Source organism: Ananas comosus, linkage group 6, assembly GCF_001540865.1.
Source record: "Ananas comosus cultivar F153 linkage group 6, ASM154086v1, whole genome shotgun sequence".
NCBI lineage: Eukaryota > Viridiplantae > Streptophyta > Magnoliopsida > Poales > Bromeliaceae > Ananas > Ananas comosus.
The window spans coordinates 12,557,673-12,572,081 of record NC_033626.1 but is presented as its reverse complement, the minus strand read 5'-3'; the positions used below and the strand labels follow the sequence as shown (position 1 = coordinate 12,572,081).

At 37.6% G+C, this 14,409-nt stretch overlaps 3 protein-coding genes across 3 annotated transcripts; 1 reads left to right on the top strand and 2 right to left on the bottom strand.

Moving 5' to 3' along the window:
• Nucleotides 2,816–4,915, top strand: LOC109712186 (xyloglucan endotransglucosylase/hydrolase protein 2-like). The gene is made up of 4 exons (XM_020235617.1): nt 2,816–3,052; nt 3,678–3,778; nt 4,048–4,241; nt 4,394–4,915. Exons 1-4 carry the CDS (start codon nt 2,869–2,871, stop codon nt 4,791–4,793), a joined length of 879 nt encoding a protein of 292 aa, XP_020091206.1. The 5' UTR covers nt 2,816–2,868; the 3' UTR covers nt 4,794–4,915.
• LOC109712185 (factor of DNA methylation 5-like) lies at nt 5,260–10,218 on the bottom strand. Its single transcript, XM_020235616.1, has 8 exons — nt 10,082–10,218; nt 9,235–9,307; nt 8,229–9,133; nt 7,203–7,384; nt 6,627–6,716; nt 6,207–6,494; nt 5,899–6,117; nt 5,260–5,686 (listed from the first exon to the last, which is right to left on the bottom strand). The coding sequence occupies exons 3-8, from the start codon at nt 9,127–9,129 to the stop codon at nt 5,453–5,455; spliced, it is 1,914 nt and encodes a 637-aa protein (XP_020091205.1). The 5' UTR covers nt 9,130–9,133; nt 9,235–9,307; nt 10,082–10,218; the 3' UTR covers nt 5,260–5,452.
• Nucleotides 10,644–13,938, bottom strand: LOC109712141 (protein INVOLVED IN DE NOVO 2-like). The gene is made up of 5 exons (XM_020235565.1): nt 13,924–13,938; nt 13,573–13,590; nt 13,317–13,372; nt 11,864–12,741; nt 10,644–11,214 (listed from the first exon to the last, which is right to left on the bottom strand). Exons 1-5 carry the CDS (start codon nt 13,936–13,938, stop codon nt 10,988–10,990), a joined length of 1,194 nt encoding a protein of 397 aa, XP_020091154.1. The 3' UTR covers nt 10,644–10,987.

Below are 14,409 nucleotides of genomic sequence, written 5' to 3'. Positions count from 1 at the left end.
TCTTTTCTTTTCTTATATGGTTGTTGTGCTCTTGTAGATTGAGTAATATCCAGGAGCTAACTACCATATGCTGTGAAAGTGTATAGAGAACCCTTCAACTATATATAGCATATTTGGACATCGATACCTAAACATTAACTTTTTCATGTCTTGTTAATTTCAATTTGAATATTCACATCCTTTTCATTTACTTTATGCAATAAAGAAATTTATCACGCTTTTAATTTGCCGATGAAAATATGGATTTTGTTTACAATTAGCTAGACTGATAACGGAAGCATAGGATTGATTATGTACCATATTATCCAAAAACTTAATGTGCCAAAATTGGTTCAAAAATATATATAACACTTCATACATTTTTACAAAATAGTTTTATTAGAACACGCACAAATGGACAACGATCGCGTAGCAGGTAGAGGAAACATTGCCCTTGGACTCAGCAACTTCTAAGAAAAGAGAAGATCATGACATGCGACGTATACTTAACGGCTAAATGGGATGGTAGTATTTCATTTTCTGCCATGAAGCATTGTACTCTTCCTTACCTGTTTGACCTTTAATTTTATTGCAAACGAACAGATGCATCTTCCGATGAAAATGCTATGAGAACCACGAGTATTAATGTAACTTACATTACGTTGCTGAAATTATTATCATTATCATCTAAATTATTCTCAAGCAAATTCTGATGGAATAATTGCACCTTCTCGACTGTAATCACTTCTTCTTCTACGACCGCATTACTCTTTAATCATGCTTTTTTTTTTAGAGTAAAAGCGGAAGAGAGTGTCGGATCGTTGGCGCTAACCATTAATCCCAAAAGGTCGAGCTGGTAGAAATACGCAACTAATTCACTTAAAGCGTACAGATACAGCGCTCACGGGTCTTGATTGTGACTCGGCCCAATCAGCCTCATGCCACTTCAAACATGACTCGGCCCACCCAGCCTTACACCATTTCAAACATGACTCGGCCCAACATGACCTCCCGCCACATGGCAGGATGCTGACCTATTTAAGCCAACAAAAAGGTACATAATTGATCTATCTTAATAGTGTTAAAAGTCTTATAACTATATTTGGAGATACCGCGCATTCACATTATATACATCTCATAATTCTAACTTGTATCAAAATGTGAAATTAACGGCTATCGTCTCAAAAGTAGTAAACTGTTAGATAACGGTATTCTAATTAATATTTTTATATTCAACAATCTTCTTCATATTTGAGCCTGAAATATTTTGATAGGTCTAAAACGTGCACTTAAATTAATAGAAGACAAAACTCATGCTCTAACAACACGTCAAAAATGACAAGCTATATTTAATTCTACTAAAACCACTAGTGAATTGCATAGCCCTTCAATTGGAAATGGTACCTTTGTTTTCTTGTGAAGAAATGAAAACATCACATGTGTAGCATTGATAAATTTGGAATTTCGAATCTACTAATTTGGCAGTGTCATATCCAACTGGACTTGCTTGCATGCCAGCAAGGAAGTGATGCTTCTGTAGAACTACCAATTAAGAAAATTATTGTTCATCTAGCACCATCAAGGCATTCAAAACTACCACTAATTGCTTAGTAGATGAGACCAAACTATATAATTATACAGTCGCTCCGTTTCTAATTAACTATGTTCCTTTGGGCAAATATAAATCAATCAACATTCTAATTTCTTGTTTCATCTCTTCAATTTAATTGCGCATGGCGAGTGGATGCGTTACTGTCTCTACGGATCTCAAGTTGTTATCACCTACATTCATGCATGCATGGCTAGCTCCGCTTCACTTTCTTCATTTTGTCCATGTGAGAAAACAATTTGAAATACCTCGACTATTAATTTCAGAACATGTGGGAGTCAAATAAGCAATGAATAGAAGCACCTGGGAACACAGGAAGAGATCATGAAAATCCTGATAGTAACAAGAATATAAAACAATTAACACAACCTCTAATGCGACATCAGCAGATGTAGTAAGCAAAATAGTACGCAAGGAAAAGGGAGGATATGTATATGTATTCGCTTTCTACAGGTGTAATTACATGATTGTTCCTATCCACTTTGAGTTTTTTCCTAACGTAATAAGCTGATGGAAAAGGTTGGTCATGTTACATTTTGTTAGTTACTTTTCAGGAGTCATAGCCTATCTTTAATTTGCATGGCGCAATTGGCACATTGTGCACTCAAATGATAGCAACACACTTACACTTATCCTAGTTTGTTTTCTTCACTCAACCAATCTTCTCCTTATTAACCAAAACGGCTGATCAAATAGTCAGACCAAAGAATAAGTCTTAAAAACTGTGCTCATGTATATAACATTGATTCGATCAATTGAGCCATGCTACGTGCACTGACGAGAGAACCAACGAAAGGGACATCTGAATATAATAGACAGGAACTTACACTACCAAATGGTCGAAATGAGAATTAAATCTAGGACCTCTTAGACTGGAGATAACGTGGGACTGATTCTCTGATACATGTATATTTATTCAGAAAAATTGATACGATAAGAAATGATCCAAAAATAGTCTAAGTAATCAGCTATCTATCTATCTATCTCTTTCTATCAAAACCAAAATAACCTCATGGAAAAGGATTGCGTCGAGGAGAGGTATACATAGATTGAATGGTTGAGTACGTCCTCAACCGCTCACACCCTCCTTGCTTGCTAGCTGGTGAGATCATTACGTTTGTGAACGCCCCTCTCTCTCTCTCTCTCTCTCTCTCTCTCTCTCTCTCTCTCTCTCTCTCTCTCTCTCTCTCTATATATATATATATATATATAACACCTATTGTATAAGCCACTCGTGCACAAGTATAAGCTATAAGCTAGGACAACGTTGTCAACACTTAATGGCTTCGACTCTTCTTTGGTTGAGTGTTCTTCTTCAAATGATTTTAATTATAAGCAGCGGTCTCACGATACCGTCCGATCAACCTAGCTTTGATCAGAATTATGCTGTGACATGGGGAGGAAACCATGTATCATTTCTAAACCAGAGAAGCGAGGTCCAGCTCTCCATGGATCAAAGTTCTGGTATATATAGATACGTACCCACCACTCAACCTATATATGCATTGTATCTTCTACGCTCACACGTTTTGCCATGTTCATGATGTTTTTAGTTTATTTTTTGAAAAAAAAATATTAAAGGACCAATGTTATTTTCCTTCTTTAGTTCTATCTATGATCCATTGTTCTTTTTTTTTTTCTTGTTCGTAAGATAATGAGTATTAATTTGCTTGAAAGAGCAATTAATATTGTGCATGGTGTTATATATATTACGTATTTTAGAGCTATATGCAGAAGGCTGTATATATTACTACCATGCTTCCGTGCATGCATAAAATGATAAAAGATCAACCGGATTTCTTGAAGCTTTTTCTGCTGATATGGAAATTAACTTTGTTTTAGTATTAATATTGTTTCTTTGTGCGTATGAGGTTGTGTTGATTTTATTACGTATTTATTTACGACGCGGCAAAACCAAATGAGAAACTAGCTAGGTGCGTACTACAAGAATTTTAGAACGTAGGGTATATTTAAGGAATATATATTGCACATAATTCTTTTCACAGCTCATACGTTTATGTTTTTATATTGCTTGTCTAAAATTAATGTTGCTGCAAATATCTAACCCAAAAAAACTTCGCAAATTTAGGTTCTGGATTCAGCTCCAAGTTGGGGTATGGTTCTGGGTTCTTTCACATGAAAATAAAGATACCTAACAAGGATTCTGCTGGAGTTGTCACTGCTTTCTATGTAAGCTTCCAATATTTTTTGTTTTTTTTTTTTTTTTTCGGACATGAATTAATGTCACTGTCAATTTTCATAGGATGACTAGTACTTGATATCCTTCTCATTAAAGTCTAATAAAGTATGTTGTTTACTTGCAAGAATGAACCATGCCATTAGATTTTCAAAGTAATTATAGTTTCCACTGATAATTAATTAAATACGTATGATATTTTTGGACCGCATACATAAACTAGTTAAAAGCGCGCGTATGATTTTTGTGTACAATTTAACAGATGTCATCTAATACCAGCAACCATGATGAGCTGGACTTTGAGTTCTTGGGGAACAAGGAAGGGAAGCCTATTACTCTCCAAACTAACATCTTCACCAACGGGCACGGGAACAGAGAGCAGAGGATATACCTGTGGTTCGACCCAACTGCAGATTTCCATGACTACAAGATACTATGGAACCCTTATCAAGTGGCGTTAGTACAGCTCATATTTAATCTACATATATATATATATATTGTTACACTTGGATTTGGAGAGGAACTCGCGACTTTTAAATAACACTAGTTTTCGTAAATTAGGATTAATTACTGCAACATGTTGAGAGATGTGTTATTTGCTCGATCAGGTTCTTCGTGGACGAAACCCCCATCAGAGTATTCAAGAACCTAACAAGCAGGGGAGTAGAGTACCCGTCACAAGCGATGCAAATAATAGCGAGTCTATGGGACGGCGAGGATTGGGCGACCGATGGGGGCCAGACCAAGACTAACTGGTCCCAGGCACCCTTCACCGCGCAATTCCAAGGTTTCGCCGTCGACGGTTGCATTTCACCTCCGGGATCGAGCGCCAGTTCATGCTCATCTCCAGGCCTCTGGTGGAATGCCGCGAGCTTCAGAGAGTTGGATTCTTCTCAGAACACAGCATATCAAAACGTCAGGAAGAAATATATGACTTACGATTACTGTAGTGACAAACAAAGGTTCCCTGTATTACCCCCTGAATGCGCTATGCAGAATACAAGATGAGTTGCAGTGAGAGACGTAAAAAATGAAGGGTAAATTTTCTGTAGAATAGCATGAAAACAAGAGTATAAAAATGAAGTAACAGCACATACCAAGAGAATAAAACTGGTCCGACGTGAAATTCATCCGCCGTGCATGCTTCGACTAAGTGTTCTTTCGTTTAAGATGATATGCTAATATTCAGAAGAAGTGTAAACAGATTTGGCCAGCAAAACAAGCTTGACATTTACAGCAGGATAGAATAATCACTCATTTACACGAGTACATTAGTTTCTATATTTACACAATTTTGCCTATAGTATTGTTTGAGAAAAACTGTTCAAGAAGCTCTGACATCGTTTTAGACAGCTTTTCAATATGAAACCAGAAGCAGAAGGTCCAAAGTGTAGCCTAGGCTATAGAGGTCCAAAGGATCAAGAGGAAACCGCGCATGTTTGGTTTTGTAAAATTAAACTGCCATACTGCTATCAAATGAAGAGAACTTCAGAAGATCCAAGAGATTTCAGATAGAAAGTGTGTTCCCAAGTAGGCGCACTATGAAATCAGTGTCCTAGAGTTAGAGAACCATGTTTTGTGTTTCTACTAGTTTTAAACTAGCCAATGGCGTTTCTTATACCCTACAACGGGTTTCACAACATTAAGCATAAATCATTAAATAAAGCCTACATTCCACGCTTTCTCTTATGCAACTTCCACTGCTTCAGCACATACTGTATGACTTCCTTCAGTGTTGCTTTCCTGCCTTCTCTGGTGTTCCAGAACTCAGGAACGACGTATCTGCCGCTGGGATTGTATTCATTCATCTCCAGCAAGGCCGTAGTCACTGCCTTGTAAACCTCAACACCGAGCTCTTCCTTCAATCTCTGCAGCTTCTCATCATCCTCCATTAAAACTTCCTGCACCACAGTATATAATTCCCCATTTCAAGTGCTCAAGAACATAACCAAGTTGAGATTGAATCATGAATCAGAAGCTGGGTTTTACAGTCAATTATAAAATCAGAGAAACCGATGAACTATACCTTGAAAGAACAACTACAAGAAACACGAGATTCTATTTACCCAAAGTTGAACTACCAATCGCCAGAATGTGGCTGTAGAAAATATACCTTTTCTTTTCCATCCACCATAACTACTTTGAAAGGAAACCATTCTGGATTTCTGAGCTCATCTTGCCATTTCGAGCACAAAATTGCAGAATTAACATCTGCCTCCTCCTTCGGGAATTTCAGCCTACACGCATTTTGAAAGACCTTTTCATCGAGCTCGCCCATTCTCTTAATTACAATTATTGAGCGGTTTGTACCACTCAACATCTCAGACAAGCCCTGCATGAGCCAAGTTCTTAGAGATAAGATTTATAATACAATAAGAGATTCATAGATCCAAAACTACATAAATGATCAAATTGTCATACCATTATCAGCTCTTTCCGAGCTTCCTGTAGCTCATCATTGCTCTTGCGCTCTTTGATGACAAGTGTTTGGTTGAGAGCTTCCATATCTTCCATTTCCTCAATTTTGTCTTTAAGCTGCTCACTCATCTCATCAATTTTCTTCTTCACAGCAGAATCTTCCTCCCCTCCCATATGCTTCATCACCTCCAGCTTCCCCTTCAGCTGCTGTATTTCCAGCTCAAGCTTCTGTTTTGCATCCAGCTGCTTTTCCAACTGAAGTATCTTCTTCAGAGCAGCCTCTTTCTCTCTCTGCAAGTTTCCTCTAGTCAGACAACTTTAAACGATATAATAAAACTAATTATTATTGCTCATGTTTTTATACAAGAAAAATAAACTGGCCAGGAAAGCATGAGAAAAAGGGGGGAAAAACTAAGCAGAGACCTTCTGTTCTTCCACGAGCCTCAACACACTTTCATCAGACTTCTGCTGCTCTATGGTTGCCAACTGAAGCGAGCTGTTCTTCATTGCATTCTGCAAGAACAAAATACAATCCAAATGAAGAATTTCTAGCCTTCATTCAAGTTTCGAATCATCATACTTACTCTTACACAGATTAAATAGCGGCAGCAGGGAGCTGGATAGCACAAAACAAAAGTGCATTTTAGGTCCAATTATACTGTACAAAGTGAAGTTCCGCTGGGAAAGGCAATTACAAGTAGATTTAATAGTATCCAGTCAAGACTCCTCATTCAAAACAGTAAAACCTTGCACTAACTGGAATTAACATTCTCATTGCTGCATACAAACTTGATTATCTGGAATTAACATCCTCAGACTAAAGGTTTGACAAGTAATGACAATAATGACATCAATAGAACTTTCTGAAAAGCAGTGACAAAGCCATAGGAAAGAGTGACACACAAATCAGACAATAGGCTGAATTTAAGCTTGACAGAAAAAAGATCTTTTAGCTGTTGCATTATCTGGAAGAATAAGGATAAACCGAAAGAAAGTCACCTTCTGCTTCTCTTGTTCAAGCTTTCTTTTGTCAACGTCATTTTGAGCAGCCAGCTTCTCCAGTTGTTCACGCCTTAAATCTAGTTCTTTCTTTTTAGAATCCAGTTCGGTTCGCAGCTTCTCATTTTCCTCAAATATTCTACGTGAATGATCACGAGCAAGATTCTGCATCTTTCGGATCTCTGACACAACAAAACAAGGATAACGAGTGAGAATGCAGTTAAACAATATCAAATGATAGTAATGATGTCCATAACAGAGCTACTAGTTAGGTTTCAACTGAAGAAAACTTAATATCACTACTCTGAGCAGAGAATTTTGGTTGAATAATTTTATGATGGTACCTAATTATTTAATTTTGAAACAAAATGATCGGTGGCAGCTACCTTATGAACTATAGCACATGAAGTTCAACAAGTTTAAAAAAAGTAGTTTCAAGTGCTTAACTGATAGTTAGCAGAACAATGATCCTATTTTGATCAACTTGCTTTAGCCTCTTTTCATCTGACCAGTACTACTCTATAGCACTTACCAAGATCTAATGAGGAATTCATAAAAGAAAGCTATAAGAATCTCGTAAACGAAATGCAACAGTCACAAAAATTTTGCACAGAATAAGAAGCGGATTGATCGTATGTGCGAACTACAATGAATAGATACTGTCGAGGATGAAAAGACAGTTTATGACATAAAGAATATGTTATAGAATATGAAACAACTCTGTAAAAGCTTAAGGTACCAAAGAATTGTATTTTTAATATTTATATTCAACACTCCCACTAACGTCTGAGCTCGAGACTTTTTAATAGGCTCAAGACATTGAATTGAATTGAATTATATAAGAGGATATTAAATGAAACAAAGGAGTCAGGCGGAACTCGAAGTTAGAACCTCCTGCTCTGAAACTATGGTATAGAATATGAAACAATTGTTGGTCTCCAAAAGCTTAAGCTACCAAAGAACAGTATTTTTAATATGTATATTCAACAAAATAAGCAATACTGATAACCTAGATACTAGACAAACCTTCATTATAAGCATGAAAGAGCTGGTCCCTCTGCTCCATCATTGTATCAAGGGCCATGTTGGTCTCGTTGTATTTACTTTCCAGCTCTTGCAAATGTCGATTCTTCCCCTCGATCTCACTAGCTAAATTTCTAACAAGGCTGTCAGTCTTCCGCGACTCTTCACTGGACAGATCGTTGATAGTTTTTAGGTCTCCATTTTTCCTTAAATGCTCCCCTATTGGGCCAGGAGAATTGTAATCCTCAGCACGCGCCACCCATCCAAATAAATCCGTCCCCTTGTGCTTCCTTTCTAAATAGTCCGTCTTACCAAAGTGCTCCGACTCAAAATGATTTTCAAAGGCCATTGAGTCTCTAAATCCAGACCAATCCTTAGAGAAATCGACAACGGCATTCCCAGTGTGGCCTTTATAGTTCCACAATGCATGGACTTTTAACGGGTTGAAGCGGGATAGCTGCTCCTTTAGCCTATTTCCGCTCTCACCGACATACCGACCATCCTTAAAGTCCCTTGGCACATTTACAAGAATGCCCATCCAGGGCCACACAAACTGCTCATCTCTGTTTTTGGAAGAATGTGGTTGTGGCGGCTCTATGATTGCTGATCGCACTAATTTCCCAGAAGTTTCAGAGACATCATTTCGTATGTATTTTTCGAGAGCCCGGTGGGTTGCCTTTAGTTTGCCCTTCCTGTTAGAAGCTCCGATTCCAGAAGCATGCTGGAGCAGATCTTTCAAGTTATAGTCTTGCTTCTTTTTCCCCACACAGAAAGGACATTTATATGTCCTCTCAGTATTTCTTATTTTATACTTCCCGGCCTTTAATCGTGAGTAATATTTCTCGATATGCTCGTTAATTTCTGACTCACTAATGTCAGATTCTCCGTCTGAACTGTGATCCATAAATCTGAAGAGGAAAAAGACCAAACAAGAGCAATACATTAGTGCTTTTTGTGGGATTGATGGTAAAATGTGCAAGTATTTTAAAATCAGAAGACAGTAAGTTACCAAAATTCTTCTTAAATCAGGAGGACGGAAAGTCTATAAATCATGAACAACAATTCTCCAAACGTAGTCCTACCTGCAAGGATATATGATCATTTTTACCATATGGAAAAATCACACTGCATGCACTGAAAAAGATGCAAATATATTATCAAGCATTGGATTTCAAAAGTTACACTGTGAGAAGGTAAATCTAATTAATAAATGAAAACACGAAGTATTCCTGTAATTTCCCCGAAAAACTTCTCAAAGAATAAAAAAAAATAAAGCAATGTATTCTTCTTCTTCTTCTTTTCTGGCCGGTAAAAGCATGAAATTCATGGTGAGTTGGAACAAAGAGCAAGAACAAACTCTTCGCTCTCGGTAGTTCTCCTTAATTACTAATTTACTCTCACATAATTAGTTTTAACTCCCTTAGGATCTTTCACATACTCATTTTCAACTATATCTACCCCTAAACCTTAACAATACTAAACAAGCCCGCTTGAACCTATCTCATACCAAATGCATGAACAGTAAATGTACTACCAAATATATCGGCTTAGCTTCAGAACATAGACCCCGAAAACTTCGGTTCCTCAGCCGCAAACAAAGAAAAATCTAAGAATAGAGGGCAATTTCCTATGACCTAATCTCCTAAACCTTGTTTACTCACTTTACGGAAGATCAACAAAAACTTGAACAAAAATGCAGCATAATACTACGGATTATTTGCTAAAAATCCACATTGTGAAGAACAAAGACGAAAAAAGGATTAAAAAAAGGATTAATTAAAAGCACTGATTTACCGAGAGAGAGAGAGAGAGAGAGAGAGAGAGAGAGAGAGAGAGGACAAAAGGCAGAGATTTACCGATCCTACATCGAGCGAAAGCTCCGTAGGTCGGAGAACGGAGTGGAGAGGAGAGCACGAAGAGGAGGGGTACGAGTAATGAATCAATCGATCGGGGAGAGCGAGGGGTTCATTGTTAGGGTTTTGGTGTGGGCCGGATTCGAGTTGGGCCCGACCCTTTTGTAGCGGGTTTCGAAAAGTAGACGGTTCGATTTCGCGCGTGTTTAAGTATCGCATATTTAGTTTCTTTGATTTGGTTAATTATTTTTTATCCTTAAATTTGTAAAATCAAACTGAAACAAATTATTAATAAAAAGTAATATTTTCAGCCAACCAAAATAAGTCGATTCAGTTTGAGTTTTCAGTTTTTAGACCGAACAACGCTCACAGATACGTGAAGAGCCTCTCTTATTTTATATCATATCTCATATATTAAATTTAAGATTGCATATATTAAAGCACAAAAGCCTCAATATTTTCATATACCCCAACATGGGGGGCTTAAATGGTCCATATCCCCTCGTAACACGAAGCAAGAGAAGATCATTAGACCACACATTTTGTCAATAGAATAAAATAAGCATACAAAAATATGATATACTATGTATGCTAACATAAAAAGATAAAAACGATTCCATCACAGTATATGAAGCTTTAGCTATGCGTACATATAGCACAAAAATGCATAGCTAGGAAGTACTAGATAGTCATGGGACTGAGCCAAGTGTGTGGTTAAACATAGCATAGAGCACAAGGCACCACAAGAACTACAGTAATACAGGCCAAGATAATCAGAAAACAGAAACCCTACTCTTTAAGACCCAATGAACCTAAGATCTAAAATGCAAATTTAAAATCACGCCTCTCATTCGTGATTTGTGCTGCCCGACAGTGCGCTTTGATGTTGCACTGCTTCTTCCTTGTTACTTATATGCTAAACTCCCTCACCTTCTCGACAATCTCAACAGTGTCCACTTCTTCGCTAGGAGATCGTGCGTTAAAGTTATCAGTCGATGGGCCCGCTGATTCAGCACCAAGTTTTCTTTTGTCGCTCTCACTTTGCGCAACCAGTTTCTCCAGTTGTTCTTGTCGTACGTCTAGTTCCCTCATTTTAGATTCCAGTTCCGCTTGCAGCTTTTTGTTCTTTTGGATCTCTGACACAGCACATACATGGAAAAAATGGGGTGAAAAGTAAGGATGTGGTTGATCAATGATAACCGCTAATAAGGAGGTTCATACAGAACTTTGAGAGAAGTAAACTTGCTACTCATTAACTATGAACAAAGCAAACTGGTAATGCTGCTAAAACAATGTTCTGATCAAATTTGAACTAAACTAATTTGCATTGGCAGCCTTATTAACTAATACACAACAGGAGTTACACAAGAAGATAAAATGAAGAGTTTCAGGTTCTTGAGCGATAAGAGGCCATAAATCATACTGTTCCGATCAACTGGCTTTAACATCCCTTCCAATCAACCAGTAATGTATGTCTTTAGCACTTGCAAAATTTAATAAAGAACACACAAAAGAAATTTATGGGATATTCGAATGTATATAACATTAAAGTGGAGTAAGTCTGCAGCAAATAGATTCTAAAAGATTACATTCTTCTATCAGTGTAAAGTACCACTTGAGAAACATCATATTTAGATAGGTTATATACCAAATATAATTTGAACATCATAAGAACAAATTAACCGGACATATATGGACTACGACGAACAGATTCCATTAGAAGCATAAAGAAAGCTTATGACATAAACAACTAAGGACTAAAGATAAGCCTGATATTACACGAACCTTCGTTATAAGCATTAACGACCTGGTCCCTCTGCTCAGTCATCATATCAAGAGACAAATTTATCTCATTGTATTTGAATTCTAGCTCTTCTAAACGTTTGTTCTTCACGTCGATCTGGCTGGTTAAATAAGCAAGAAGCTTGTCACTCTTCCTTGATTCTTCATTGGCCAGATCGCTAAGAGTTTTCAGATCTGCTTTTTTCCGCAAATGATCCCCTAACACACCAGCAGCATTGTAGTCATCAGCGCGTGCCACCCACCCATTTAATTCCACCCCTTGATGTTTGCTTTCTAACGAGTCGGTCTTACCCGCCTCAAAGTGCTTTTCAAAGGCCAACACGTTTATAAAGCCCACCCAATCCTTAGAAAAGTCGACAACAGCTTTCCCGGCGTGACCGTCGTGGTCCCACAAGACATGAACTTTTAGTGGACCGAAACAGGATAGCTGCTCCTTTAGCATGTTTCCGCTCGTACCGACATAGCGCCCGTCCTTATAATCCCTCGGCACATTAACGAGAACGCCCATCCAGGGCCACACGAACTGCTCATCTATGTTTCTAGAAGGGTGTGGTGACTCTACGGCTAATAACTGCACCATTTCAGCAAAGTCATTTCTTAGATATTTTTCAAGGGCGCGGTGGGTCGCCTTCAGTTTCGCCTTCCGGTTGGAGAGACCTATTCCGGAGGCATGCTGGAGCAATTCCCTCAAATCGAAATCTAGCTTCTTTTTGCACACACAAAATGGGCATCTATATGTCCTCCCTCTCTTTCTTAATTTGATCTCCCCTACCTTCAAACACAGGTAATATTTCTCTTCACACTCATCGATTTCCGAATCGCTAATGTCGGATCCTTCATCCGAATTATAACCCATGGAACTGGAGAGATAAAAGGACAAAACAAAAAACAGTAATATTAGCACTTTAAGCAAGATTGGTAGTAAAATGGGCAAGAGTATTAACATCAAAAGACATTAATATACCATTAATCTGCTTAATAAGAGTAGAAAAGGATTAAACGAGTAGTGAAACTACTACATCTTCGAGAATACTGAGAAATTGAGATCATTGCTTTCCTCTTAAATGATTAACCACCTTCTGATTTTTTTTTTTATATATAATACACTTAATAATTAGTTCATCCAAACACCCAACAACAAGTGCTAAATCCGAGGCAAAAATACTGAGAAATCACGCATAACAAAGGAACAGATCCTCCGTTACAACGCCTCAAAAATGGACCAAACAAATCAAAATCGATGCCCTAATCGAAAAAAAAAAAAAAAATCACATCAAAACACGCTACAAGGCATTACAACATCATCCAAATTAAAAATGGGCATCGTAAAATCTAAAATTTGCTAGTAAAAACGTGAATCTATGGTGATTTGGCAAGTTTTATTGGAAAATCGAGGTATATTAGGGTTTTAGGGTAGGAGAAGAGGAGAGAGTACCTTTGAACGAGGATGGGCAAAAGAGAGCTAAAAAAAAAAAAAAAGCGACGAAACCTCTCTCGACCAAAAAACCTTTTCAAAGCCCGTTTAAAAGTAGCCGGGCCGGGCCGAACCACGTCCAAAAGAGATTCGATATATAGATTTTAGAAATGGTATTTCGTTTGACTAACGGTGAAATATAAAAATGGTAAATTTGCAAGGAGCCACAAGTATAAGGTATTAGCTATAAATAAAATGTAATCAATCTTTCGCAAACTCGGACATCGTCCTGTTCCTGAGAAGCCATAAAATCACGTCATACACAAAAGGGCATATTTGTTTTTCTGAAAGTAAAAGATGAAATTATTTTTTATCGTAAATGCTCATTTCACCTATTTGATTTGTTGTTGTAAATTAGATTTGCTCATAACTCCACTTCTGTTAATGTATTGTAATTGGGTAATAGTTGGGATATCTCATCTTTCTATTCAACTCTCTTATGGTTTAATATTGAATGTCAATTGTTCAAGATAGATGCAAAGTTGTAAAACTTTGGATATGCACTGCCTTATCTTACGATTATCTGCGTTGTATTGTTCACCACGGGAAGTTATACATGAGTACTTACCAGAAGTGCTACCATCTCAGTTTCAGGTCAAGGTTCGCACCATTTTCTTTGGATCTTTTTCGGTCATCTTTAATAGCAGTTTCCTTGTTTCTCCACATTGTTTTTTAGTGCGACAACATGCTAACTACACATTTAATTGTCGCAATCGTAGGCAACGAGTTCCCAATCCTTTTCACACACTTCTAACCTGATTTTGTGCACATTGTGTTAAGACTCTTGGAAGAACATCCTGCATTGAAGAGGCTTCAATCCAACAAAAATAGTGAGAAGCAGGTGCTAAAAATTGGGATGCACTTACAGTTCTTGTTTATCGCTGGTGTGTCAGATCGACGTTAAATCATTTAACTCACAGACAATATCTAGTGACGTTTAGATCGTGCCAGCAGAAAGTTGTTCTTGTTACAACTACATCAACAATAACAGCAGAAAAACCTATCGCCATGCATGTATATCAGCCGGGCGAGGCACACCACGCTCGAAAAAATA